The sequence below is a fragment of the Centropristis striata genome, chromosome 9 (assembly GCF_030273125.1).
Source record: "Centropristis striata isolate RG_2023a ecotype Rhode Island chromosome 9, C.striata_1.0, whole genome shotgun sequence".
Lineage (NCBI taxonomy): Eukaryota > Metazoa > Chordata > Actinopteri > Perciformes > Serranidae > Centropristis > Centropristis striata.
In genome coordinates this window covers 1,755,447-1,782,664 of record NC_081525.1, presented here as the reverse complement: position 1 = coordinate 1,782,664, position 27,218 = coordinate 1,755,447, and the positions used below count along the sequence as shown (strand labels likewise).

The 27,218-nt window shown below is 36.1% G+C and overlaps 1 protein-coding gene across 1 annotated transcript in view; it reads left to right on the top strand.

Moving 5' to 3' along the window:
- Positions 1–22,914, top strand: part of niban1a (niban apoptosis regulator 1a) — a 51,651-nt gene extending 28,737 nt beyond the window's left edge. The window contains exons 5-14 of the mRNA XM_059341813.1: positions 6,110–6,274; positions 8,081–8,196; positions 10,713–10,817; positions 12,568–12,730; positions 14,014–14,201; positions 16,285–16,431; positions 17,492–17,602; positions 19,040–19,147; positions 19,241–19,352; positions 20,691–22,914. Of these exons, the coding sequence (XP_059197796.1) occupies positions 6,110–6,274; positions 8,081–8,196; positions 10,713–10,817; positions 12,568–12,730; positions 14,014–14,201; positions 16,285–16,431; positions 17,492–17,602; positions 19,040–19,147; positions 19,241–19,352; positions 20,691–22,033 (2,558 nt within the window). The 3' untranslated portion in view covers positions 22,034–22,914. The remainder of the gene's footprint in view (positions 1–6,109; positions 6,275–8,080; positions 8,197–10,712; positions 10,818–12,567; positions 12,731–14,013; positions 14,202–16,284; positions 16,432–17,491; positions 17,603–19,039; positions 19,148–19,240; positions 19,353–20,690) is intronic.
- Positions 22,915–27,218: the final 4,304 nt, after the last annotated feature.

Sequence of the window (27,218 nt, the reverse complement as noted above, 5' to 3'; positions counted from 1 at the left end):
AAAAAAGGGTTTAGATTTAGTTCATATAAATAGTCAATAATAGAAATAATAATAATATAGGAATTAAAAATATAATAAATAAAATGCATTAAATGACTTAAACTAAATCTGATAAAAAACGATAACAAATAATATTTAAAAAAGGGTTTAGATTTAGTTCATATAAATAGTCAATAATAGAAATAATAATAATAATATAGGAATTAAAAATATAATAAATAAAATGCATTAAATGACTTAAACTAAAACTGATAAAAAACGATAACAAATAATATTTAAAAAAGGGTTTAGATTTAGTTCATATAAATATTCAATAATAGTAGTAATAGTAATACAGGAATAATAAATAATAATAAATAAAATGCATTAAATGACTTAAACTATAATTGCCATTTTTCAGTACTTTATTTCCATTTTATGCTAGTTTTTACTTTAGATTTGTCTGATAACTTCTTGCAGATTTAGATGCAAATTTTAAATAAACTACTTTTATTTAAGTTAAGTTTTATTGCAGATTACTCTACCAGAAGCATATAAATAAATTAAAATGAGCTCTAATTTACCAGCTGCAACAATAAAGCGATGCACATGAATGCACCAATAACTATAACACTGAAATTCACCAAATTGCATGATGAGAACTTAAACTTTTGGTACTTGAACTAAAAGTCTTAATGCAGGATTTTACCTTCTGCACAGTGGTATTACTGAGCAGTTCTTCCACCTCCACTGAGAGATTATTACACCCTGAAATATGTAATTTAAACATACAGAAATTGTAGTTTGTCTGTGCAGCTGATCTGTAGAGCTGCAGGAGTTTGATGTGAACAATCATCAGTCTCTCTGCTGACAGTAAACATGAAGCTCTGCAGGACCAACACGTTACGTAATCACTGTTTGCACACAAACAGGCTCGTAAAGAGACGCTGAGTTCCTCCGTGTGCTTCGTTCACCTCTTGGTTTCACATTACAGCAACACAAAGTGATGCATTAATGATTATTTTTGCAGATTAACTGCAGGAACATGTTTCTCTCTAATGTCATGCTGCAATAAGGAAGGAAAAGTGGCATCACGTGCAAATAAAATGATTCCAAATATAGATAGTTTACCATCTAAATCATCATTTATTCATTAAATTTAAAATGCACAAAGAACTTTTATTCAGGTTGTTTTTTTTGCATGCATGGAAGAAATAGCAGCTTTTATTTTGTGTTTCAAGTCTTCCTCTGATTGTGAGAGCAGAGAGACCTGAAGAGTTTCCTCTGTGATCTTAAACAACAAAGAGCCTCCCACTGGAGCTCCACACGGCTAAAAGCAGCTCAGGTGGGAGGTTCAGGGAGCAAGAAGGAAATTTAGCAACGATAAAGATTAAAGATGCACAAACACAAAGCAGGATCATTGATTTAGTCTCACAAAAAGTCTCTTTGTTCTGATTATTTAGAACGACATGAAGCATCAGTTCAAAGCAACATTTTTGCATGATTTTGGGTTTAAATTTAGTTTAGTTTTTGTTATAATTTCATGACTTCTGATCAGAAACTAGTGGACAAACATCAAGAAGTGCAACAACACAAGACACAACAAGCAGCTAATGTCACTAGTCAACATCTGTGTGTCTGTCTGCAGACTTTTATTTCAGGAGGTCAGTCTCAGATTTACTGTCTGGCAGCCTCTTGCTCGGTCACTCTTTCCTGTTCTTGCTAATTTGCATCTGTGATGTCTGTAGAAGCTGTCGCTGCTCGCCATAACACATTTTTTAGGATGATATATTTTCCCAGAAACTATCCTGATGAACGATAGCATCGTTGTATCAATGTTGTTTTAGTTTTATAACCATATTAGAGCAGACTAAATACATCCTTTTCCACAACAATGAATTTTTCAAATCTGGAGAATATTAAACATTGGAATTGAAATGTGGAAAAGAAATATTAAAATCAATCCATCCATTCTTGTCCGCTTATCCGGGGCCGGGTCGCGGGGGCAGCACCACCGACCATGCGCGCAAAATTTTTAAATATCGTAGATAAATAAAACATAAATAAACTACAGCCAAAACAAATAAAATAGACTGTCACGGTGTGTTCAGACCGGACGCGTTGCGAATTTTCGCGTTGCGTTACTCGCGCGAGTTGATCACGCGAGTAAATAACTCGCGAATTTTCGCCGGCCGGCGAAGGCTGCTAATGCTAATGCTAACTTTGTAGAGAAGTAGCTACAACAGATAGCTGAAATCACATTGTCACAACTTACCAGGCAGACCGGTGACCTCACTCACCCTCCTCCAGGCAAGATCTTTATGGTTCCGGTTGCGGTAGGAGGGTGATGATGTGTCAAAAAGCTCGGGAAGCCCACAGACCGCAACAATAAGTTTCTCCTCCATTTTTCCGGAATAGGCGGGTTCCCGGGATGCATGACGTCACTGTCGTCCAGAATCTCAACGCTGATAGGCTGTCCCGACACAGCGTCACGCGAATATTTCGCCAAAGTTGAATTTATTGAACTCACGCGAATTCGCGTTGTTTCATTCGCACCGCGACATTCGCGTCAATCGCGGCATTCGCGTCGCGCGAAACCTGCGATTCGCGCCGCCGGCAAAAATTTGCGTCTATTCGCGTGTTTGCATTGACTTTGTATGTAATCTTGTCGCGCGAAATATTCGCTACGCGTCCACTCTGAACACACCGTCAGGCTGTTAACAAAGCTTACAATAAGATAATCATTATGTATTATATTATTTTATTATTAAATTAACTGCCTGTCAAACATTTTCAGCTTTACTTTAAACACAAAAAAACCCACAAAAAGTCACACATGTAAACAATATATTGAGTCCAGAAAAAAACTATTGTGTCCATTTTTTTATATGTTGACAATAAGTCAATATAGTAATTACCATGACAGGCATATAAACACCAACACTTGTCATACCGTAAAACACTCAATATGTTGCATCAAAACTTTTCATGCAGCGATGTGAATTTGTGACAGTTGCAAAGTTTATCCAGTAAAAGGTTTGAGGACCAACTCACCTTTTAGTGAATCTGAGTTCTTTCTGGTAAACATGCGTGCAGTGTGTATGTCTCGGGCTTTTATTGTGAAAGGTAAGAACGGATAGAGTGGATGTGGAATGTAAATATCTATAAATCACAGAGAGTGGAGGCGGAGCAGCTGGAGGAGATCAGAGAGAAAACCAGAGAACGTTTCTCCATAAAACAGACTTACTGCTGTAAGGACTCTTTGAGTTACAGAGACGCTGTTTCACCTGAAACATGTCCGAAACTGTTGTTTTAAGGTCAAAATGTTGCATTTTAACTGTTCATTTAAGAAGCAAAATGTTAAAATTATCACCCAAAATCTGTGTTACACCTTCTTTATCAACTTAACAGTTTTACTTATTACTTATTACTTATATTATTTTACTTATTTCATGGTATTTGATGGTATAAACCAGGAGTCTCAAACTCAAATTACCTGGAGGCAGAATCAAAATGACCCAAAAAAAGAAACAAAAATACTAAAAAAAGATACAAAATGACCCAAAAAAGACCCAAAATGACCAAGAAAGACCCAAAATGACAGAAATAAACCTAAATTACTTAAAAAAGACACAAAAAACTAAAAAAAAGACACAAAATGACCCCAAAAAATACACAAAAATTACTAAAAAGACACAAAATGATAACAATAACACACAAAATTACCAAAAAAAGACACAAAATTACCAAAAAAGACAAAATTACTAAAAAAAAGACACAGAATTACCAAAAACGACACAAAATTATTAAAAAAGACACAAAATTATTCAAAAAAGACACAAAATTATTAAAAAAGACACAAATTACCAAAAAACACAAAACTATAAAAAAGACACAAAATGACAGAAAAAACACTTAATTACTTAAAAAAGACACAAAATTATTTTTAAAAAGACACAAAATTAACAAAAAAGACACAAAATTATTAAAAAAAGACACAAAATTATTAAAAAAGACACAATTATTAAAAAAGACACAAAATTACCAAAAAAGACACAACATTATTAAAAAGGACACAAAATGACCAAAAAAAGACACAAAATTATTTTTAAAAAGACACAAAATGACCAGAAAATACACAAAATTACCAAAAAAGACACAAAATTACAAAAAAAAGACACAAAATTACCAAAAACAGTAATTAAAGGGACCTTCCACACACGACACGGTAAAGTGCCATTCATATAAAACTCACATTAAACTTTCATATCAAGGCGGGGGCCACTTATATCGTCACGAGGGCCACAATTGGCCCGTGGGCCGCCCGTTTGAGACCTCTGGTATAAAACCATTTGAAAGTGGGTCAAGTTAAATATTTAACTCTGTGGCTGCAGCTTTTAAATGTCATAAAATCTGTTTTAAATGGTTCTACTGTGTAAAATTCTTTAGGTAAAACTCGAGTCTGAAAGATAAAAACCACCAGAAACACCTGAATGTTCCAGTCGAGTCTCAGTCTGCAGGAGGAGATTGCTTCATTTTTATTTATTTTTTGCGTTTTCAGTGGAAAATCTCCCTTCAACCGTGTCGCCGGTACAACCGGTTTTCTGTGTCGATGCAGGTTTGAACAGAAGAAAGTTTCCAAAGAATTCACATGAAAAAAAAAAACCCACAGGGCTCTGACATGGATTCACCAGAGACATCCTCACTAATTTAATCTAATCTAATTAATATAATTATTGTAATTACTGTAATAAATGTTCTGTACAAAAACTGAATAAAGTTAAAATGTAATAAAAAGTGTTTAGCAGAGAGAGACATCATGTTCTGACCTGAGGGAGTTTTATTCATGATGAATAAGTGGAGCAGCGTCTGCAGCTGACAGCTGATTATTATATTAATAATAATAATAATAATATTATTATTTATTCTCAGTCGTTCATGCAGATCTTCTGTTAACGCTGCCGGCGCTTTAAAGAACAACGAGGCGTGATGAAGCAGATAAACGTGCAGATTATTAGAGCAGAAGTGGAATAAAACATTTGATTTTCACATACAAAAATAAATTTAAAAAGGGGATGAATGCCACAAAAATAACAAAATTAAATACTGTAAAACAGGGGTCTCAAACTCAAATTACCTGGGGGCCGCTGGAGGCAGGATCACAATGACCAAAAAAGACACAAAATGACCAAAAAGACACAAAATGACAAAAAACGACACAAAATTACTAAAAAAAGACAAAATTATTTAAAAAAAAGACACAAAATGACACAAAAAAGACACAAAATGACCAAAAAATACACAAAATTACTAAAAAAGACACAAAACTATTTAAAAAAAGACACAAAATGACCAAAAAACGTCACAAAATGACCAAAAAAGACACAAAATTTAAAAAAAAACACAAAATTACCCAAAAAAATACAGAAAATTACTAAAAAATACACAAAATTACTAAAAAAAACCCCCACAAAATTACTTAAAAAAAAGACAAAAAATTACCAAAAAGAGTTTGAGATCCATGCTGTGAAATGTAACTACATAAATAAAATTAGAGAAGTCAATAAAATAATATAAATATTGTGTAAAATCCCTTCCTGTTCAAGTTCGGAAAAGCTTCCTTTATTCTGATGATTTAAAACGACAGGAAACATCAGTTCAAAGCAACATTTTGCATGATTTGTTATTTAGTTTAGTTTAGTTTTTGTTATAATTTCATGACTTCTGATCAGAAACTAGTCGACAGTGTTGCAAACATCAGGAATGTGCAACAACACAAGACACAACAAGCAGCTAATATCACCAGAGTCTGCAGACTCTAAAAGAATAAATAAGAATAAATAATAATCAATAAAATAAATAAATCTGAAAGACAAAAAATAAATAAAGGAACAAAAAGACAAACAAATAAATAATAATAAATAAAACGCGATAACAAAATAAAACTATAAAAAAATGGAGAAGACAAAAACAAAATAAAAAAGGGATAAATGTCACAAAAATAACAAAAATAAAAATAAAAGTTCTTCCTCTGGGACGTCTGTTTTCTCTCTGTCAGTTTAAACTCGTCAGCTGATCTCTGCTTCCTGTTTCCTGTTTCCTGTTTCCTGTTTCCTGTTTCCTGCTCCAGGTGTGAAGGAGGACTTCGCCCCCCCCCTGTCGGGGATGCCGGGTCAGTTCCCGGTCTACCTGCGTCTCCCCTACAGGAGAGACTCGTACTTCTGCTTCAGGCAGCAGATCAAACAGGACAACTTCCTGTCCATCATGTCCGACTGCATCCGCCACCAGAACCAAGGTGAGAACTGGTCCACAACAGACCCAGAACTGGTCCAGAACCAAGGTGAGAACTGGCCCACAACAGACCCAGAACTGGTCCACAACAGACCCAGAACTGGTCCACAACTGGTCCACAACAGACCCAGAACTGGTCCACAACTGGTCCACATCTGGTCCACATCTGGTCCAGAACTGGTCCAGATCAGACCCACATCAGACCCACAACTGGTCCAGAACAGACCCAGAACAGACCCAGAACTGGTCCACAACTGGTCCAGATCAGACCCAGAACTGGTCCACAACTGATCTAGAACTGGTCCACAACTGGTCCAGATCAGACCCAGAACTGGTCCACAACTGATCTAGAACTGGTCCACAACTGGTCCAGATCAGACCCAGAACTGGTCCACAACCGATCTAGAACTGGTCCACAACTGGTCCAGATCATATAATCAGATAATATCTGAAGAAAAAAAAATTTTGGAAGATTTTTTTTTTTTTAATTCTTATTTTTTTTTAACATATGTGTATTATCTTGAAATAACGAGATATGATCTCGAAATAACAAGATAACATCTCAAAAAAAAATTTCTTCACTTGCGGTTCAGGGCTTCCGTAGTTTTGTTTTGTTTTGTTTTGTTTTGTTTTGTTTTGTTTTGTTTTGTTTTGTTTTGTTTAGTTTTAGTCTCTTTTTTACCTTTGTCAATTCTGTATTTTATTGCACTTTTTGCACTTTTATGTGAAGCACTTTGGTGCGGCTCAGCCGTCTGTAAATGCGCTCTATAAATAAATTTGACTTTGACTTTCTGATTAGTCCAACAAAATCAAAATTATTGCTAATTAAAGATCTAATCCAGCTCCTGAAATGTGAAGATTTTCTGGTTTTCTGACACGAATATGACTATAAATGAGGCAAATTTCGGTCACGTTTCATTATTATCTGACACTTTATAGACTAAAACAGTTTATCCGTTTCATAGAAAACAACAGGAAGATTATTCAGTGATGAAGCCTTCATTATCATATTCATTAAAAATGATAAACATTCATAGTGTCTCAACCATAAAGAGCTGAGACACTAAATGTTAATATATTTTACTTCTGTGCTGTTGGTCTGTTCAAACAAGACATTTTTAAGGACAATTTCACCTTCATCTGACTATTTATAGACTAAACATTGATCAGTTTAGTAGAAAAGAACATTAAAATTAACCAATAATAACAATAATAGTCAGTTTCAGCCCTAATATGGAATAATAAGGTATATTCCAAATGATCATACTGATGAAACATGAGAAATATTAATAGTTTCTCAAATTTGAAGAGATTTCTGACACTAAGATGACAATAAATTAAACATATTTGACTTTTAAAGACATTTCAGAGAACAGTTTGACCTTTATCTGAAATGTTATAGAATAATCAGTTAATCCATGATGATAATTGCAGCCGTGATATGAAATAATAAAGTATTTTCTACATTATCATACTGATTAAAAATGAATATTTCCCTGTGAAGCAGCAGCTCTCTTTCTGTCTCTGATCTCGGAGTGTTTCACATCTAAGTTGCATCACTTGAACCGACCTTTCGGCAGTTGCCACGGCAACAGACTCGCCACACCAGCTCGGAGGAGATGAAACGGAAAAAAATAATAATAATCTTTTTACGTCTCTATGATCGTGTTGAAGCAGAACGTCTCTGCTGCAGATTTAATTGATTCACATCGCAGATTTAAACTCAGACATGTAATTAAATCTCCTGCTGTGTGGATGAAAATGAATGTTTATTATTATTATTATTATTTTTAATCTCTGTGTGTGTCAGACTTCCTGAAGAAGAAGACATGTGAGGTCCAGGCGTTCCTCAAGGCCATCCAGCTCTACAGACAGGACAAAGAGCGCTACGAGGCCTGGGACATGCTCATAGGAAGTGATGTCAGAGTGAGTACACAACTACAAACACCTGAACTAAAAAACTACAACAACACAACTACAGAATAGGGGGAGCACCCATTGATCGGAAGGTCGGTGGTTCAATCCCTGACCATGGCATATATATATATATATAATGATACATGTATATATGACCAAAAAAGACATAAAATGACTAAAAAAAGATGCAAAATTACTTTGAAAATACATGAAATGACCAAAAAAAGACGTAAAATGACCAATAACCAAATGGCTTGTTGTAAACAAACCAGCATGCTAACTGTGCACAAAGTCTCCCGTGCTTGTTGTAAACAAACCGGCATGCTAACTGTGCACAGAGTGTCCGTTGCTTGTTGTAAACAATCGGAGGTCTGTCAGAATCCAGAGACAGAATAATTTGTTGGTGGAATGAATACAGAAACAGGAAATAAACATCTTTTAGCTTTTACACACAGTTTTAAATGGTTTTATTCATCTGGCTGAAATTTTGCAGCTGTTTTGTGATCCAAATTTTGTTTACAGCTAAAAATCAGCCCCTCAAATTTTGCTCTCATTTTTTTATTTCAAGTTTACAATTCTACAATGTCATTTAGCAGATGCTTTTATTCAAAGCAACGTACAAATGAGAGTTAAGAGCCGTGGTTCAGGTTGAGTCCTGTAGGACGTCAGTGCTTTTAGGTAGGCATGATGACGAGGAGCTCCGTCTTTGAGAGGTTGGTGGTGTAAATTGAGAAGAGAAGGGGGCCTAGCACTGATCCTTGAGGCACCCCAGTGGAAAGGTTTTATAGTTTGGACACTTCTCCCTTCCAAGATACTTTAAAACGTTTATAATTTGAGTTCAGAGGTGAAACTAAAGAAAAGCATCCAGTGTTTCATGAGGGAGGGAGTCAACCAACCAGCGACACGCCTCATTTACATCCTCACAGGAGGAGAAACTCAGCACTTCCTCTCCTCCTCCTCCTCCTCCTCCTCCTCCTCTTCTTCTTCTTCTTCTTCCTCCTCCTCCTCCTCCTCCTCCTCCTCCTCTTCCTCTGTGACTCTGTTAAAGCTCCATTGTGTCGCTGTTCACTCATATTGTGTTTAGTCACAATTAGTCGGAGGTGAGAGGAAGTTTGACTCGCTGCAGGAAGTGACACACACACACACACACACACACACACACACACACACACACACACACCGTTTAAAGTCAATTTGTTTGAGCTATAAGTGAGACATTTCCTGTTTTCTGCTCTCAGCGTGCTGCTCATACCGGCAGTAAAACTCAAACCAGAGGACACACACACACACACACACACACACACACACACATACACACACACACACACACACACGAGTCAGAGCTGAGACATGAGAGGAATGAATGAAATGTTGGCAGCAGAAACACATTCTCAGTTTTCAAAACCACATCTGCAGGATCATAAATCAAACTTATCAGAGAGATAATTTACATATTTGTGTCCGAGTTAAAACTTTTATCAGAGCTGGAATCTAACTAAGTACATTTACTCATTGTGCTTAAGTACAATTTTGAGGTTCTTGTGCTTTCCTTTTTTATACTTTATACTTTTTACTCCACTACATTCAGCTGAAAGCTTTAGTTACTTTTCATGTCAAGATTTAACATAAAAACATGATTATTTTACACATTTTTGTACATTAAACCACAAAACAGAGTATTAATAAAAAGAAAATATATAGTAAAATGTTGCTTACATAAATGTCATTAATTATAATCCAATAATATATCCAGAATATATAAAACAATCTGCATAACGAGTACTGAAGTACATTTTGATGCTGATACTTTTGTACTTTTACTGCAGTAAAGTAATCTGATTACTTTTTCCACCTCTGAACTTTGAGATGAAAAGTCGTGTAGCAGTTAAAATAAAAAATGTAAAACATGCAGTTATAAAAAGTGAGAATTAAACCAAATTTAAAGCATTTAATTGTCAGTCAGGAGCAAAAAACAAAAGTTCACAAAGCCAAAAAAGCCAAAAAAGATTGTAAAAAAAATATTGTAAAAAGTATTTTATTAAAATATATTTCCATGCAGCAACTTCTTCTTCTTCTTTATGTTTCATGTTGGATAAGACGTGTTTTTTGCCTTTAGTTTGGTATTAAAACAAAAATAATCAGTTGTCTTACACATAAAGTTTTTTATTTCTAGAGACATTTTCTCAAAAAGTGACTTTTCAGGTCTGATTTTTATTTGATTTAACTGCTAATTTCACCAGAAACTAACATGCTCCCTTTAAATCAAGGTTCATAGTGAAAAATATATTTATATATTTTACGAGTCCAGGCTGCCAGTTACAAATAGAGCAATATTTCCACACCTGATTTTTATTATAGAATATAAAAAGACACTTGCAAGAAAGCTGCAAGAAATCTGACATCACTTTGGGTTTTGGCACTAAAATATGGGTTTTTAAATACTTAATGAGTTTTGGAAAAAAAAAATAATTCCAGCTGTGTGTGTGTGTGTGTGTGTGTGTGTGTGTGTGTGTGTGTGTGTTCAGGTGTTGGCCAACGTGCTGATGGAGCAGCTGCTGCCGTCTCTCCAGAAGGACATGCTGCCTCGACTCAAAGCCAAGAAGACGGAGAAGAAAAGAGTCTGGTTCGCTGTGAGTTATGACACAAAGTTTTTTTCTACTTTAACTCACTTTAACCACTTAAGAATTGATAAAAATGTTTAAACTCCTCCAGAATCCCACATTCAGACACCAAAACCTTTAGAACAACAGAGAAAAATCCATTCTGTGATCTGGTTTCACTCACTAACATCATCAACATGAAGAACTTTGGGCTCAGTGAGTCCACAACAGTCTCAGCTTTACACTCAGACCCCATTTATGCAGCTCACAGACTGTTTAGGGACCCCAGGATGCACAAAGACTCACACACAAGAGGACACAACAACACATTTTACTCCCTTTCTCCTGGAACGTTATTGTGGTTGGTACCAATGAATTAGAGGACCCAGAATGGAGCCCTGCGGAACTCCGCATGTCATTTATGTCATATATTATCTCGGGAAAACCTGCATGGTTTCTACCCCAAACCACATTTGATTTGCATAAGTGGGCGGTCTGTAAAGAGGAGACTTTTGGGTACAAATAGAACACATTTTTATTCAGATATCTTTAGGTCAGAGGTCAAGAGTCTCAGCTTTCCAGTCAGACCCGATTTATGCAGCTTACAGACTGTAGAGAGACCACAAAGATTCACACACAAGTGGACACAATAACAGATTTTACTGCATGTTATCAGCAAAAGTGGGCATGTCTGTAAAGAGGAGACTGGTGGGTTCACATAGAACACATCTTCATTCAGATATCTGGCTGTGTCGGGTTTTCTCTCGCTTCAATTCAGCCAAACTTTGGATCCTTCCAGACAATCGGGCATTAAAACTGAGCCCACTGCCGCCTCTTACAGGCAGAAATATCAGCGTCACTTCATATCTTTTATATCCTTTATGAATGATGATGATGTTTTCTTGTCTGTGCAAATCAAAAATAATTGTTTTCATTTGCAGACTCACACATGAAATTAATGTAAATGAACGTTTCAGCGTTGCGTTTGATGAAGTTTAACCAGTTAAATCTGGAATAATAAATCCTGCATCGTGCTGCAGGCGAGAATCTGCACATAGATTGATTCATTAACACCCACACAGGATAAATTAATTAGGATGTGCAATAAAACGGAAATGTGCAATACAATGGATATGTGCAAGACAAACATGGCCCAAAATATTGCCACCCTGCACTTCTGCCAGATAATGCACCACTTCTTCCAGGAAATTGTTGCAATTACAAATGCTTTGTTATTCACATGTTTATTTCTTTTGTTTGAATTGGAACAGGACAAAAAAAGCAGAGAAAGCATGACATGCTTGAAAAACAATTATTTAGTTTAATTTTTGAAAAGGTGCCAATCATTGTGTCCAGTCTATTTTTGGAGTTCTGTGTGGAATTATATCAGATTTGGCTTTTTTTCTCTGCATTTTTTGTCTTGTTCCAATGCAAACAAAAGAAATAAACATGTGAAAACCAAAACATTTGTAATTGAAACAGTTGTCTGGGAGAAGTGGTGCATTATCTGGCAGAAGTGCAGGGTGCCAGTATGTTTGTCCATGACTGTAGCTATCTACTTTATCTATAATTTTGTGGCATTTTCAGTCATTTATTTATTGTTATACTTATTCATGACATCACACATCCTTGTCTTTGTCTTAACTCTGTATTTTAAATTATTTATTCATGTTGTTTTGCGTTCTGACTGTCTTAACTTATGTTCCTCATGCAGTGGCACTTACATTTCATTGTGTAGTTGATATTTAATGACAGTAAAGGTTATTTGATTGTTTCCCAGACGGTGGAGGCGGCCTACATCCTGATCCAGGAGCACCTCCTGGTGGGCCTGTCGGCCCTGAAGGAGGAGTGCCGGGTGTCGGTGCGGCAGCAGGAGGTGCTGCTCCACTCCGACATGGACCAGATCCTCAACTCCAGACGCCAGCTGGAGGACAGAGTCAGAGGTGAGGACACGTTTTTATGTTGTTTCCATCAATCAATCAATCAGACTTTATTTCTATAGCACTTTTCATACACACATAATTCATTCATTAATAATTTACATAAAGAAGGGGGAAAGTAAATAAATAAAATAATAATAAATAATAATAACATATAAAAATAACAATTAAAAAGTAAGGTAAGATTAAATAAAATAAAATAATAATAATAATGATAATAATGATAATGATAATGATAATGATAATAACATTAAAAAGTAATACAGCTGGATAAAAAAGATGAAAATAATAAAAAATAAATAATAATAATAAATAATTAAAAAAACTGAGGAAGCTCCATCTCAGAGCCGAGCAGTGAGGGAACACTGGAGGCATCTTAGAAATTAATTAGGTAAAATAAATAAAACACAAAGTAAGATAAGATAAAATAAAAGTAAATAATAACAATAAAAAGTCAAAAAGCTAGATAAAAAAGATGAAAATAATAAATTAATAATTAAAAAGTAAAGCATGATCAAATTAATATATAAAAATAGACTAATAAATGATAACAAATAAATATATAAAGGGAAGATGTTGCATGAGCAGGAAAATATTTTAAAATGGTTCAAATTAAAAAGATAAGTCTTCAGTTTGCTCTTAAAAAAGAGAAATAAATTAGATAAAATAAATAAAAATAAAGTAAGGTAAGATCATAATAATAACAATAAAAAGTAAAAAAGCTTGATAAAAAAGATGAAAATAATAAATAAATAATCAAAAAGTAAATGATAAAATGTATATATAAAAATAGATTAGTAAATAATAAATAAATAGATAAAAGAGAAGATGCTGTAACATGAGCATAAAATATTTAAATATGGTTCAAATAAAAGCCCAAAAATAAATTATTAATAATAATAATAATAATAATAATAACGATAAAAAGTAAAAAAAAAAAAAGCTTGATAAAAAACATGAAAATAATCAATAAATAATTAAAAAATAAAGCATGATAAAAAATATATATGCATAGTTAATAATACTAAATAATAGTAAATAAAGAAATAAAAGACAAGATGTTGTAACACGAAGATGCATGAGCAGAAAAATATTTAAAAATGTTTCAAGTAAAATCCAAAGTAACAAGATAAGTGCTATATAATGAGTTCTGTGTGGTGGTGTATATATATATAATGTGTTGTGTGTGGTGGTGTGTATATATATATATATATATATAATGTGTTGTGTGTGGTGGTGTATATATATATATATATATAATGTGCTGTGTGTGGTGGTCCTGGTAGCGCTGGTGTCCTCTCCGGCGGAGCAGCTGTGCCTGGAGGCGGTGCAGCCCTACCTGGGCTCGGTGCTGGAGGAGCTGATGGAGCCGGTCAGCTCCGGCTTCCAGGAGGGACGGACGCTGAGCGAGAACATGATGGACGCCGTGTGTCAGGACGTCCTGCAGATGGTCAACCACGAGCAGCTCAAGAAGGTCTCAACAATATATACATATATACATACATTTATAATTTAATAGACCAAACCCTGTGGTTATACGAGTTTTGACAAAAATTGACATGACTTTTTTTTGTTGAGGGGGTCATTTATGGACATCCCATAATATGGTGTTTTTTTTTCGCTATTTTTGGACAAACTATACTGGAGGTATCAAGAGACTATAATTGACCCACTTTAAGCATTTTTAGGCATTTTAAATTTGGCCATTTTTGACAGAAATCGACATTCTATAGTATGATTTTTGTTTGTTTGATGGGGGCATTTTTGGACATCCCATAATATGGTGTTTTTTTTGCTATTTCTGTACATATTATGCTCTAATATATATTAACAGATTATAATTGACCCATTTTAAACATTTTTAGGCATTTTAAATTTTGACCATTTTTGACAAAATCAACATGCTATAGTATGACTTTTTTTTCAAAATTTGGACATCCAATAATATGATGTTTTTCTTACATTTCTGGCCACAAAATGCTCTAATATGTATCAAGAGACAATAATTGACCCATTTTAAACATTTTTAGGCATTTTAAAATTTGACAATTTTTGACAAAAATTGACATGCTATAGTATGACTTTTTTTTTAAAGGGGGTAATTATTCAACATCCCATAATTTCTGGAGAAATTATACTACTACATGTATCAACAGATATATATATATATAATTGGACCATTTAAAGTATTTTAAGCCATTATAAAATTTGACCATTTTTGACAAAAATCGACATGCTATAGTGTGACCTTTTAAAATTTGGACATCCCATAATATGATGAGCCTGAGAAGATTTTAATCGCTTACAGCTGCTTCTTATTATAATGCATGACAGTTAAGAATCAAAACAATTCATTAAGAAAATAATCATCAAACTCCAGTCAAGTCAGTTTTATTTATTAAGCCCCAAAACCACAAATCTGCCTCAAGACGTTTAATAATGTGTCAGTAATTAAACCACAGCAGCTCCTTCAGATCACAGTTTATTCATCAGAAGATCCTCAGAGCTGACGGAGCAAACACAGACAGAGAGACAGAACAACCACAGTAACTCAAGGAAGGAAACAGAAACCTGAGACTTTATACTACTCCATGTATCAAAAGACCATAAGTATTGACCCATTTTAAGTGTTTTTTGACATTTTAAAATGTTGGCCAATTTTGACAAAACTCAACTTGCTAGTATGGCTTTTTTCTGATTTTTGGTCATTCTATAATATGGTGTTTTTTTGTCATTTCTGGAGAAACTATACAACTACACGTATCATAAAGTACCATATTGTTGGATGTCCAAATTATTTAAAAAAATCATACTATAGCATGTTGATTTTGTCAAAAATTGTCAAAATTTAAAATGCCTAAAAATGCTATAAATGGTCCAATTATTGTGTCTTGATTTTTATTTATTTATTTGGACATCCCATAATAAGGTGTTTTTCTGTCATTTCTAGCCATATTATGCCCTAATTTATATCAATACACTATAATTGACCTATTTTAAGGCATTTTTAATTTTGGCCAATTTTGACAAAAATCATATTTACTTTTTTTTCAGGGCGTCATTTTTCAACACCCCATAATATGATGGGTTTTTTTTTGTTTTTGTTTTGTTTTGTTTTGTTGTTGTTTTGTTTATTTTTATTTTTTTTACTATTTTTGGACAAATTAGACTACTACATGTATCAACAGACTGTATTTAGCCCATTTTAAGCATTCAATTTTGACAATTTTTGACAAAAATTGACATGCTATACTATGGCTTTTTTTCAAAATATGGACATCCTACAATATGGAGTTTTTCTGTCATTTCTGCCCATAATATGCTCTAGTATGTATCGACATACTATAGTATGACTTTTCTTTGAGGGAGTCATTTTTGGACAGGACATCCCATATTAGGGTGTTTTTTTTGCTACTTTTGGACAAACTATATTACTACATCAGTGTGTAGCATTTTAAAATTTTGACAATTTTTGACAAAATCGAATGAATGACTTTGAGACATTTTTATTTTTTATTCCATATCCATGTTCATTGAGTTTCTCCCTGCGTCTCCAGTCTCTGGCCCAGATGTCGAGGCCCAACCTGCTGAGCTGCTACCAGAAGATCGGCTCTCTGCAGGAGAAGCTGCAGCATCTTCAGGAACGCTTCGGATTCTCTAACATCACCGGAGTGATTCACAGCGCCCAGATAGACCTGCAGCAGGTACACACACACACACACACACACACACACACACACAGACACACGAATTTTGCATTGAAATGAATGGGACAGCCGGAAAAAAAAGAGCGAAAAAGAACAATAATTGGAGATTTTTAAACTTCTGCTTCTCCGGCATAATTTCACCTAGAGACTCCATTTAAACTTTAAACAGTAGACACAAGTCTTGTGTATCGGTGTATTAATCCACGTTTCGATAGGTCATATAGTTTTTTATCAATCCCTGTTCAATGACCATGATAATTTTTGGAGAAATTCTGAGATTATAATGGGTGTGTATTGCACGGAATGTTCGTGTCAGAGTGTGTGACATCATCACCAGAGTGTAGAGGGAGAGAAAAAACTGTCAAAAAATAAATTTGTAAACTGTGCTCCAGGCCGCAAATTCCACTCTACAGAGATAATTTATACATAGAAACGAAGGAAAATTAGGCTTCTCCCTCACAATCCTCTGGTAAAGCTGTCAGAGTTATAGTTTGGGCGTAGGACGCATAGATGATCCACCAACACCACCAACAGCCTCATTGGCTCCCATATTAAAAACGCAGGAAGATTTCTGAAAAAAGGGAGATGTAACAGTTTTTTTAGATCACTCTAACAAAGCAATTTTTTCATTTTTCTTTAAAAAAATATATGTAGACGTTCAGGAAGAACTCAGGACGCTCAAAGTGAAGTCGGATCAATGATAGGTATTATGGTTTTGCCAAAAATGCTTTCTGTTCAAGGCCAGAAATTCCAGTCTGTCCACCTCTGGCTGCTTTCACAGAGGAAATTTTCTATTTACCGTTTACTGTTCATGGTCTTTAATTTAAAGTATTTCAGCTCTGACTCGTGTTCTCTGACTCGTCTTCAGACAAAGTGGCCCAGGAATGTTTCTGACTCAGGCGTTTTATCTCTGACTGTAATGGAACAATGTTGCTTCAATATGCTGACTCGACATTTCAAACAATAAGAAACACACGATGAGTCAGCTGATGGTGTCTCCAGCTGCTGTGATGTCATCCTGACTCTGTGTGTGTGTGTGTGTGTGTGTGTGTTCCAGCTGGTGGAGAACGCAGCCTTCACCTTCCAGCAGCTGCTCCATAAAGCGGTCCAGGACAACCCGGAGAACCCGGGACCGGCCATCGACAAGAACAAACACCGAGTCCTCAAGGTCCGTACGGAGAGACAGAATAATTATTATACTCTGATATGTATCAACACACTGGAACTGGACCATTTTGTAGACATTTTAAATTTTGACAATTTTTGACAAAATCGACATGCTATAGTATGACTTTTTTTCAACATTTGGACATCACATAATATGAAGTTTTTCTGTCAAAAATATGGTGATAATATGGTGATATGATGTCCAAAAACTGAAAAATAGTCCTACTATAGTATGTCACAGAAAGACATTATCACATTTGTTATGACTTTATAGTTCAGTCATTAAAAAGTCAAATGTTTCAAGTTCTTTATTGTGATTTCACAACAGTTACAGTAATCATATTATGCTCTTGTATGTATCAACAGACTGTTATTGACCCATTTGAACAATTTTTAAGGCATTTTAGAATTTTGACCATTTTTGACAAAAATCAACATGCTAGTATATAGTATATAGTATACTTTTTTCTGTTTTTGGACACTGAATAATAAGGTGTTTTTCTGTAATTTCTGATCTTATTATGCTCTTATACATATGAACAGACTAAAATTGACCAATGACCAATTTTTAAGCATTTTTATACATTTTAAATTTTGATGATTTTTGACAAAATATGACATACTATAGTATGACTTTTCTTTAGTTTTTCAACATCCCATAATATGGTGTTTTTCTGTAATTTCTGGCCATATTATGCTCCAATATGTATCAACAGACTATAATTGACCCATTTTAAGCATTTCAAAATTTTACCGTTTTTTGACAAAAATCAACATGACTTTTTTCAGTTTTTATACATCCCATAATATGGTGTTTTTCTGACATTTCTGGCCATATTATGCTCTAATTTGTATTAACAGACCATAATTGACTAATTTTAAGCATTTTTTTGGCTTTTTAAAATTTGACCATTTTTGACAAAAAGCATATTCTGGGATGTCCAAAAACTGAAAACAGTCATACTATAGTATGTCAAAGAGTCATATTTGTTACGACGTTACAGTTCAGTCATTAAAAGTAAAATGTCTGAAGTTCTTTATTGTGATGTCACAACAATTACAGAAATAATTCGTTCACGATAGAAATCAAACGTCTTAACAAAATAAACATAAATATATGAACTGGTAACATATAACAGTATAAAACAACATAATGAATATGTTTGAGGGAGCCTTTATTCACAGAAAGAATAAACAGATATAAACCATAATGGAGTAAATGCACATTTATAATAAGAACTAATAAATAAATAAAATGTAAAATGACAATGTCAAATGTCACGTCAGCATTTTAAAATTTTGACCATTTCTGACACAAATCAACATACTATAGTATGACTTTTTTTCAGTTTTTGGACACTGTATGATGTGTTTTTTTCTGTCATTTCTGTCCGTATTATGCTTTGATATTTAATTCTGTCCTCTGTGTGTCCTGCAGCAATACGACTATGACAGCAGCACGGTGAGGAAGAGGATCTCCAGGGAGGCTCTGGTCTCCATCACGCTGCCCTTCATCAAGAGGAACCTGGCCCCCAGCTGCAAGACGGTCAGACACACACACACACACACACACACACACACACACTCAACTACACTAGGAGCAGTCCTCTGACGTGACCTTTGACCCCTGTGTCTCCAGGAGCTCCAGGCCCTGGAACAGTCCGTCTACTCGGACCACGGCAGCTTCATCCAGGTGGAGAACGTCTACGAGAACGTTCTGCTGCAGCTGCTGGACAAGGAGGTCACCAAGGGTAGGACACACACACACACACACACACACACACACACAAGGAGGTCACCAAGGGTAGGACACACACACACACACACACACACACACACACACACATACACACACACACAGGTCACCAAGGGTAGGACACACACACACACACACACACACACACAAGGAGGTCACCAAGGGTAGGACACACACACACACACACACACACACACACACACATACACACACACACAGGTCACCAAGGGTAGGACACACACACACACACACACACACACACACACAAGGAGGTCACCAAGGGTAGGACACACACACACACACACACACACACACACACACACATACACACACACACAGGTCACCAAGGGTAGGACACACACACACACACACACACACACACACACACAAGGAGGTCACCAAGGGTAGGACACACACACACACACACACACACACACACACACAAGGAGGTCACCAAGGGTAGGACACACACACACACACACACACACACACACACACAAGGAGGTCACCAAGGGTAGGACACACACACACACACACACACACACACACAAACGCTCTCTTTCTGACCATATTGTGCTCTAATATGTATCAACAGACTATAATTGACCCACTTTAAGCATTTTTAGGCATTTTAAATTTTGACGATTTTTGACAAAAAATCAACATACTATAGTATGACTTTTTTTCTACGGGAGTCATTTTTCAACATCCCATAATATGCTGTTTTTTGCGCTATTTTTGGTCAAATTATACTACAGCAAGTATCAAGAGACCATAATTTGACCATTTAAAGTATTTTTAGGCATTTTAAATTTTGAACATTTTTGACACAAATTGACATGCTATAGTATGACTTTTTTTTCAAAATTTGGACGTACCATCATATGGAGTTTTTCGGTCATTTCTGGTCATATTATGCCCTAATACGTATCAACAGACTGTAATTGACACATTTTTAGGCTTTTTAAAATTTGACCAATTTTTTTGACGGGGTCGTTTTTGGACACCCCATAATATTGAGGCTTTTTTTTGTGCTATTTTTGGACAAACTATACTACTACATTTATTTAACAGAATATAATAGACACTTTTCTAGTATTTTTAGGCATTTTAAAATTTGACCATTTTCATAAAAATTGACATAGGACTTTTTTTCAGTATTTGGACGTACCATAATATGGAGTTTTTCTGTCTTTTCTGTCCATATTATGCTCTAATATGCATCAACAGACGCATTTTAAATTTTAACATTTTCTCTCCCTCCCTCTAACGCCTCCTGTCTCCTCCTGTCTCCTCCTGTCTCCTCCTGTCTCCTCCTTGTCTCCTCCTGCAGTGGTGAAGGAGGCGGCGAGCCTGAAGAAGTACAACCTGTTCACCGACAGCAGAGACCTGCTGAGTCAGTCGAGTCGCTCCAGTCTCTCCTCGCCGTCCGTCTCCACGCCGGGCAGCCCCGCCATGATGCTGGCCTCGCCCTCCAAGACCCCCGAGCCCCAGGCCCCGTCCCCCCTCGCCGTCAACGGCCTCTCCTCCAGCCCCGAGAAGGAGAAGGAGGAGCAGGAGGAGAAGGAGGAGCTGCAAAAAGAAACCTCGACAGGCGCCACCATCATGGAGACTCCTCTGGGGAAGGTGGAACGAGTCGAGGCGCCTCAGAACGAGGAGGAAGTCTTCGTCCAGACCGTGAAGGCAGAAGAAGAAGAAGTTCCTGTTGCACCGGAGGCTTCTGCAGATTCAACCAATCAGAGTGAGACGCAGGAGAAGAGTCCAGAGACTCTGATCCAGGAGGACGTGGTCCCTGCAGAACCTCTAAACCAGAACATAGTCGCTCCCAAAGAGCCAGAACTCACTCCAGTAGAAGTTCCTGCTGTCCTAGAAATCATAAAGACGGACGCAGTAGAAGTAGCAGCAGCAGCAGCAGCACAGGTAGAAGATCCTGCACCAAGTCCTGCACCAAGTCCTGAACAGAGTCCTGAACAGAGTCCTGGTCCTCCTAGCGAACCAGCCGCCCCTCCAGCTGAGGTCCCAGCAGCTCCTCCTGCAGCCACCAGTGAAGAAGAGTCTCTCTGTGGAGCCTCAGAACCAGAACCCAGACCCGAGGCGCCCTCTGGTGGCGACACGGCAGAACTCCCAGCTGCAGCTGCAGACGTGGACCAGGACCAGGGTCTGCAGCAGCAGCGCCAGGAGGCAGAGCAGGACCAGGAGGTCTCCGTGTCGGACCAGAACTCTCTGGACGTGTCTGTCGGCGGCGAGTCGGCCCCCCTGTCAGACGTCGTCGGGTCCCTGGAGGACGAGAAGACGGCGCCGAGCAGCGAGGACGAGGAAGTCTCGACGACTTCAGACGTCCTGGAGGACGAGGAGAACCTCAGCAGGTCTCCGGTGAGCTCAGACGAGCCGGCCGAGGAGAAGAGGGACGAGAAGAGTCAGAGCGAGGAGCCGAGGGTAGACGAGACAACCTCCTCGCCTCCTGAGAACGCCGCAGAGGAACCAGCACCAGAGGAACCAGCTGCAAAAGAACCGGCTCCAGAAGAACCGTCCTCCGTCCCTGAAGTCCCTGAAGTCCCGGAGGTCCCGGCGCCGGTGGACAGCATCAAGGAGATCCGGGACCTGGTGTCGGAGGTGATCGAGGTGGAGGAGCTGGTGCAGCGTTACCCGAGCGGCGTTCCCAACCCGGAGGAGTGAAGCGGCGTTCTCGACCCGGAGGAATGACGCGTTCTGCCACCAGAGAACCAGATAATGAACCAGGTTCTAAAGGGACCCGAACCTCAAAACTGTCCCGTTTCTGTCCTCACAGCAGCAGCAGGACGACGACAAACAGTCACAACAATCTTCCATGAACCTTCTTTTGAAATTTTTTTTTTTTTTTTTAAACATATGCATGAAATTATGGTAAATTATTTATATTAATCATTTTTTACACAAATCAATATCTATCAGCTGAGTCAGGTCTGTTTCTCTGACAAACACTGAAATTATTTTAGTACCAAATTTGCTCCTGAAAAACCTGATTTAAAAAAAACTATTTTTTTTTAAAGATTATGAAGAAGTTGTGGTAGATTTAATGAATATATTTTATAGGAATAGTTAGAACATTTTTGGACAGTTTTCTTCAACCCAGTCGCCAGAATAAATGTTGGTATTTTATATTTCTGCAAAAAAAAAGGTGAATTGAGACACTTTTGAAACACTGTGGTGAAGGTTAGATTAGAGATGAGGGTCAGACTTTAATATCACAACACTTTTTCTCTCTGCACAACACAAAAAATGACGGTAAATGCAACATTTCTGGGAGGCGACTGGGCTGATTGTCTCTGAGCAGAATGTGAAGATGGATGTGAAGCTCGTTTCTGTGTGTGAGAAGTTAAAAAACACCAATATGACACTTTAGAAGCTCATTAAAGAAACTCTGAACATGTGAGTTAAAGACTCTGCAGGGATTTTTGCAACATCTGAAGCTCCGCCCCCTCTGTGACATCACTGGGCCACCAGAAACTGAATCTGAATGATTTATATTTGAATTTGAATTGCTTAACTTGCATTTGCATTGCATTAAGAAACTGAATTCGAATTTATATTGTTCAAATTGAATCATTGCATTGAAAAACTGAATCTGAATTGTAATTTTGAAATTTAATTTATTAGTTTTTAAACTTTTTTTCACAATTGACAACTGAATGTTCGGTTAAAAAACTTATACATTTTATTTCAAATTACAACTGGGATTCAGTTTTTTTAATGCAATGATTCAAATTGAACAATACAAATTCAAATTATGTGATTCAAATTCACTTGGTGCTGTTGGGAAAAAAAAAGTCACTAAAGAAGCCCATTTTTTTTTTGCCAATGTGAGAGAAAAAATAACTAATTAAATCATTATTTTTGAGATACTCAGTTATTATTTCTCATAAAAATGACTTTTTTGTATTATTTTGAGAAAAATTCTTATTATAATGACTTACAGGATCTTTTTTTGGATTATTTTGAGAAAGTTTCTCATGATAATGAATATTTTTTTGTCTTATTTTGAGAAAGTTTCTGGCTTACAGGATCTTTTTTGGGGTTTTAATCCTTATTTTCTGCAGAATGGTCTTCACAGTGACCTGGTCAGGTGTTTCTTGGTGTATTTTTTAACTCTTTGTTTTCTCTGAACCTGCAGACAAGAGACGAGGGTAAAATCCATGTGAACATCTCTCTCTCTCTGACAAACAGCAAATTACCGAATCCCAAAAAAATGTTGATCTCCTTCTTCAAACAGAGAAAAAAAGAGACGTGAGAGCCTCTTTATTAGTGTCACACATTGTTTTTAAATCAGCGAGTTATAGATTGTTCAGACGGATATTTTAATATATATTTGACCGCTCTCCAAATCCAGATTAAAGCTGCAGTTGTTTCTCTTTAATGTGATTATTTTTGGACCTACTGAAGGAATTATTTTTGTAAAGAAGAAGAAGAAGAAGAAGAAGAAGTGCCTTCACTCACCTGCTCGTGCCTCTGAACTCCTTCTGAATGTGACGTCATGGAAACATTGTGTGGAAATATTAATAATAATAATAAAAATAAAAATAAGAGTCTTTAAACAAAGTGTTTCTTGTGAACTTTACACTCTCTGCTTTTAATAACATGATTAATAATTACCAAAATAATGTTCTGTAATGTTTAATACAGCAGTATCTAGAAGCTCTTTAACTCAAATTATATTTTAATGCTAAAATATAATTATATATATATACATATTACACATCATATATTATAAAATATAATATATATAATATATCTTTTTTTCATTATTATATATATAATATAATTATATATATATTATATAATATAATGTATTTTAATGCTAAAATATAATTATATATATATTTTAGCATTAAAATATAATTATACATATATTTTATATCATATATATATATAATTATATTTTGGCATTGAAATATACATAATATATATATTATATATTACATGATATTACATAATATATGTATATATATAAAATTATATTTTAATGCTAAAATATAATTATATATATATATTTTTTTTAATGCTAAAATATAATTATTATATATATTATATAATATATCATATATTATATATAATAATTATATGTTAGCATTAAAATATAATTATATATATTATATAATATATATATATATAATTATATTTTAGCATTAACATAATTATATATATATATATATATTACAATATATATATATATATATTATTGTTATCCATGTTTTACAAAAAATGTAAAAATAGTAAAGCACATTATTATTTCTTGATTAAGAATCAAATTATAGTTATATAATATATATTTACTGGACATCCCATAATATGGAGGTTTTTTTGTCATTTCTGGACAAACTATACTACGAAACGTGTTACGAGACCATAACTGAATAATTTTTAGACATTTTAAAATTTGACCAATTTGACAACACAGCAGTTTGTGTTCAATCATGGAAACATTGTGTGGGAATATTAATAATAATAACAATAAGAGTCTTTAAACAAACTGTTTCCTGTGAACTTTACACTCTCTGCTTTTAATATCGGGAAAAACAACACAAACAATAAATGCTTTTATTCTCCAATAAAACAAAAACAGCAGGAGGCTTTGATTACTTTTATTTATGCTCCACAACTTTATTTTTTTATTGTTTTTTTTTTAAAGCGATCACAGACAAACTGCTGAGAAATATCAGAACTCACCACTGATCCAACATCTGACACACATTAACTCAACATTCATCTGATTTATCGCTCCGCAGAACAGAAACGTCTTATATTTCTGCAGCGCTGCAGCTCATCAGGGACCAGATACAGAATAAATTAGTTCTCATCGGTGCATATTAAAGACACATTTATCAAGATAACACAATAAAAGGCTGTCGGCTGAAATTACATTCACAAGAATAAAGATAAACGACGTCTTAATGCAGCGCCGGGAAGTCTTATAGTGTCTGTGTGAGTGTGTCTGTGTGTGTGTGAGTGTGTCTGTGTGTGTGTGTGAGTGTGTCTGTGTGTGTGTGAGTGTGTCTGTCTGTGTGTGAGTGTGTATGTGTGTGTGTGTGTCTGTCTGTGTGTATCTGTGTGTGCGTGTGTGTCTATGTGTGTCTGTGTCTGAGTATGTGTGTGTGAGTGTGTGTGTGTGTCTACGTGTGTGAGAATATGTGTCTATGTGTGTCTGTGTGTGTGTGTGTGTGTGTGTGTGTGTGAGAATATGTGTCTATGTGTGTGTGTGTCTGTGTGTGTGTGTGTGTGTGTGTATCTGTGTGTGCGTGTGTGTCTATGTGTGTCTGTGTCTGAGTATGTGTGTGTGTGTGTGTGTGCGTGTGTGTCTATGTGTGTCTGTGTCTGAGTATGTGTGTGTGAGTGTGTGTGTGTGTGTGTGAGTGTGTGTGTGTGAGTGTGTGTCTGAGTATGTGTGTGTGTGTGTTTGTGTGTCTGAGTATGTGTGTGTGTGTGTGTGTGTGAGTGTGTGTGTGTGTGTGTGTCTGAGTGTGTGTGTGTGTGTGAGTGTGCGTGAGTGTGTGTGTCGGAGTATGTGTGTGTGTGTGTGTGTTTGTGTGTGTGTGTGTGAGTGTGTGTCTGAGTATGTGTGTGTGTGTGTGTGTGTGTGTGTGTTTGTGTGTCTGAGTATGTGTGTGTGTGTGTGTGTGTGTGTGTGTCTGAGTGTGTGCGTGTGTGAGTGTGCGTGAGTGTGTGTGTCGGAGTATGTGTGTGTGTGTGTGTGTTTGTGTGTGTGTGCGTGTGTGTCTTTATTTTACCAATAATTTTCTAGGAAGTTTCCTGGAAACGATTATAGAGAAAATAGAGACGATGTTCTGAGTTCAGTTTGTTAAAACTAATTGTTGATTTATGAGTTATTTACTTTAAACAAAAGCTCAAAGTTTGTATTTAATTTATTTGGAATATTTGCAAATCCAGCTGAGCTGCTGAACAGGACAAAGACTGCATGTTAAACTAGCAGTTAATTAGCAATAATCAATTAAAATAACACCAATTAAAAGTGGATTGACCTCCATCAACAGTTGCTTTCTTTAGCCTGAAATATTGTTTATGTGGTAAATAAAAAAAGAAGAAACATTCTGTTGTCAAACACGACGGTGAAATCTGAATAAAGCCGTCCAGTGTTAAATCTACAGCTGGTTATACCTGGTTTATTTATCACAAAACTGAGAAATATTTAGCTTCACAGCACAGCAACATGTTCCTCAATCACTTCAGCAAAATCATATTTACAAATACATCTGAATAAAAGCTAAATGACATTTAAGGCTGACGATAATATATATATATAAAGTCTGTAAGGTTTAAAGTTTGAAGGCTTTTATGATTATTAATAAGTCACATATTTCACTTCTTAGAGTCTCAGTGCAGCTTCGTGTTTTAAGAGTTTTCCCTGAATGTGTGTCAGTTTATCTAAATAAAACAGATGATTTTTGATGCTTTAACATCAAGAAAACAACTCTAGCGGATTAATTTGCTCATTAACTGACTGACTGATGGTGAAGAGGACGAATCCTGGTGCAGAAAGAAGAACAGAAGCCCCGTGTTGATGATGTTCCTCCTGTGGGAGTGTGATGGCTGCAGGTTACCGGGTGGTTACCGGGTAGTTACCGGGCGGTTACCAGGCGGTTACCAGGCAGTAACTTGTCGGTTACCGGGTGGTTACCGGGTGGTTACCAGGCAGTAACTTGTCGGTTACCGGGTGGTTACCGGGCGGTTACCAGGCGGTTACCAGGCAGTAACTTGTCGGTTACCGGGTGGTTACCAGGCGGTTACCAGGCGGTTACCAGGCAGTAACTTGGCGGTTACCGGGTGGTTACCTGTCCGTTACCAGGTGGTTACCGGGCGGTTACCAGGC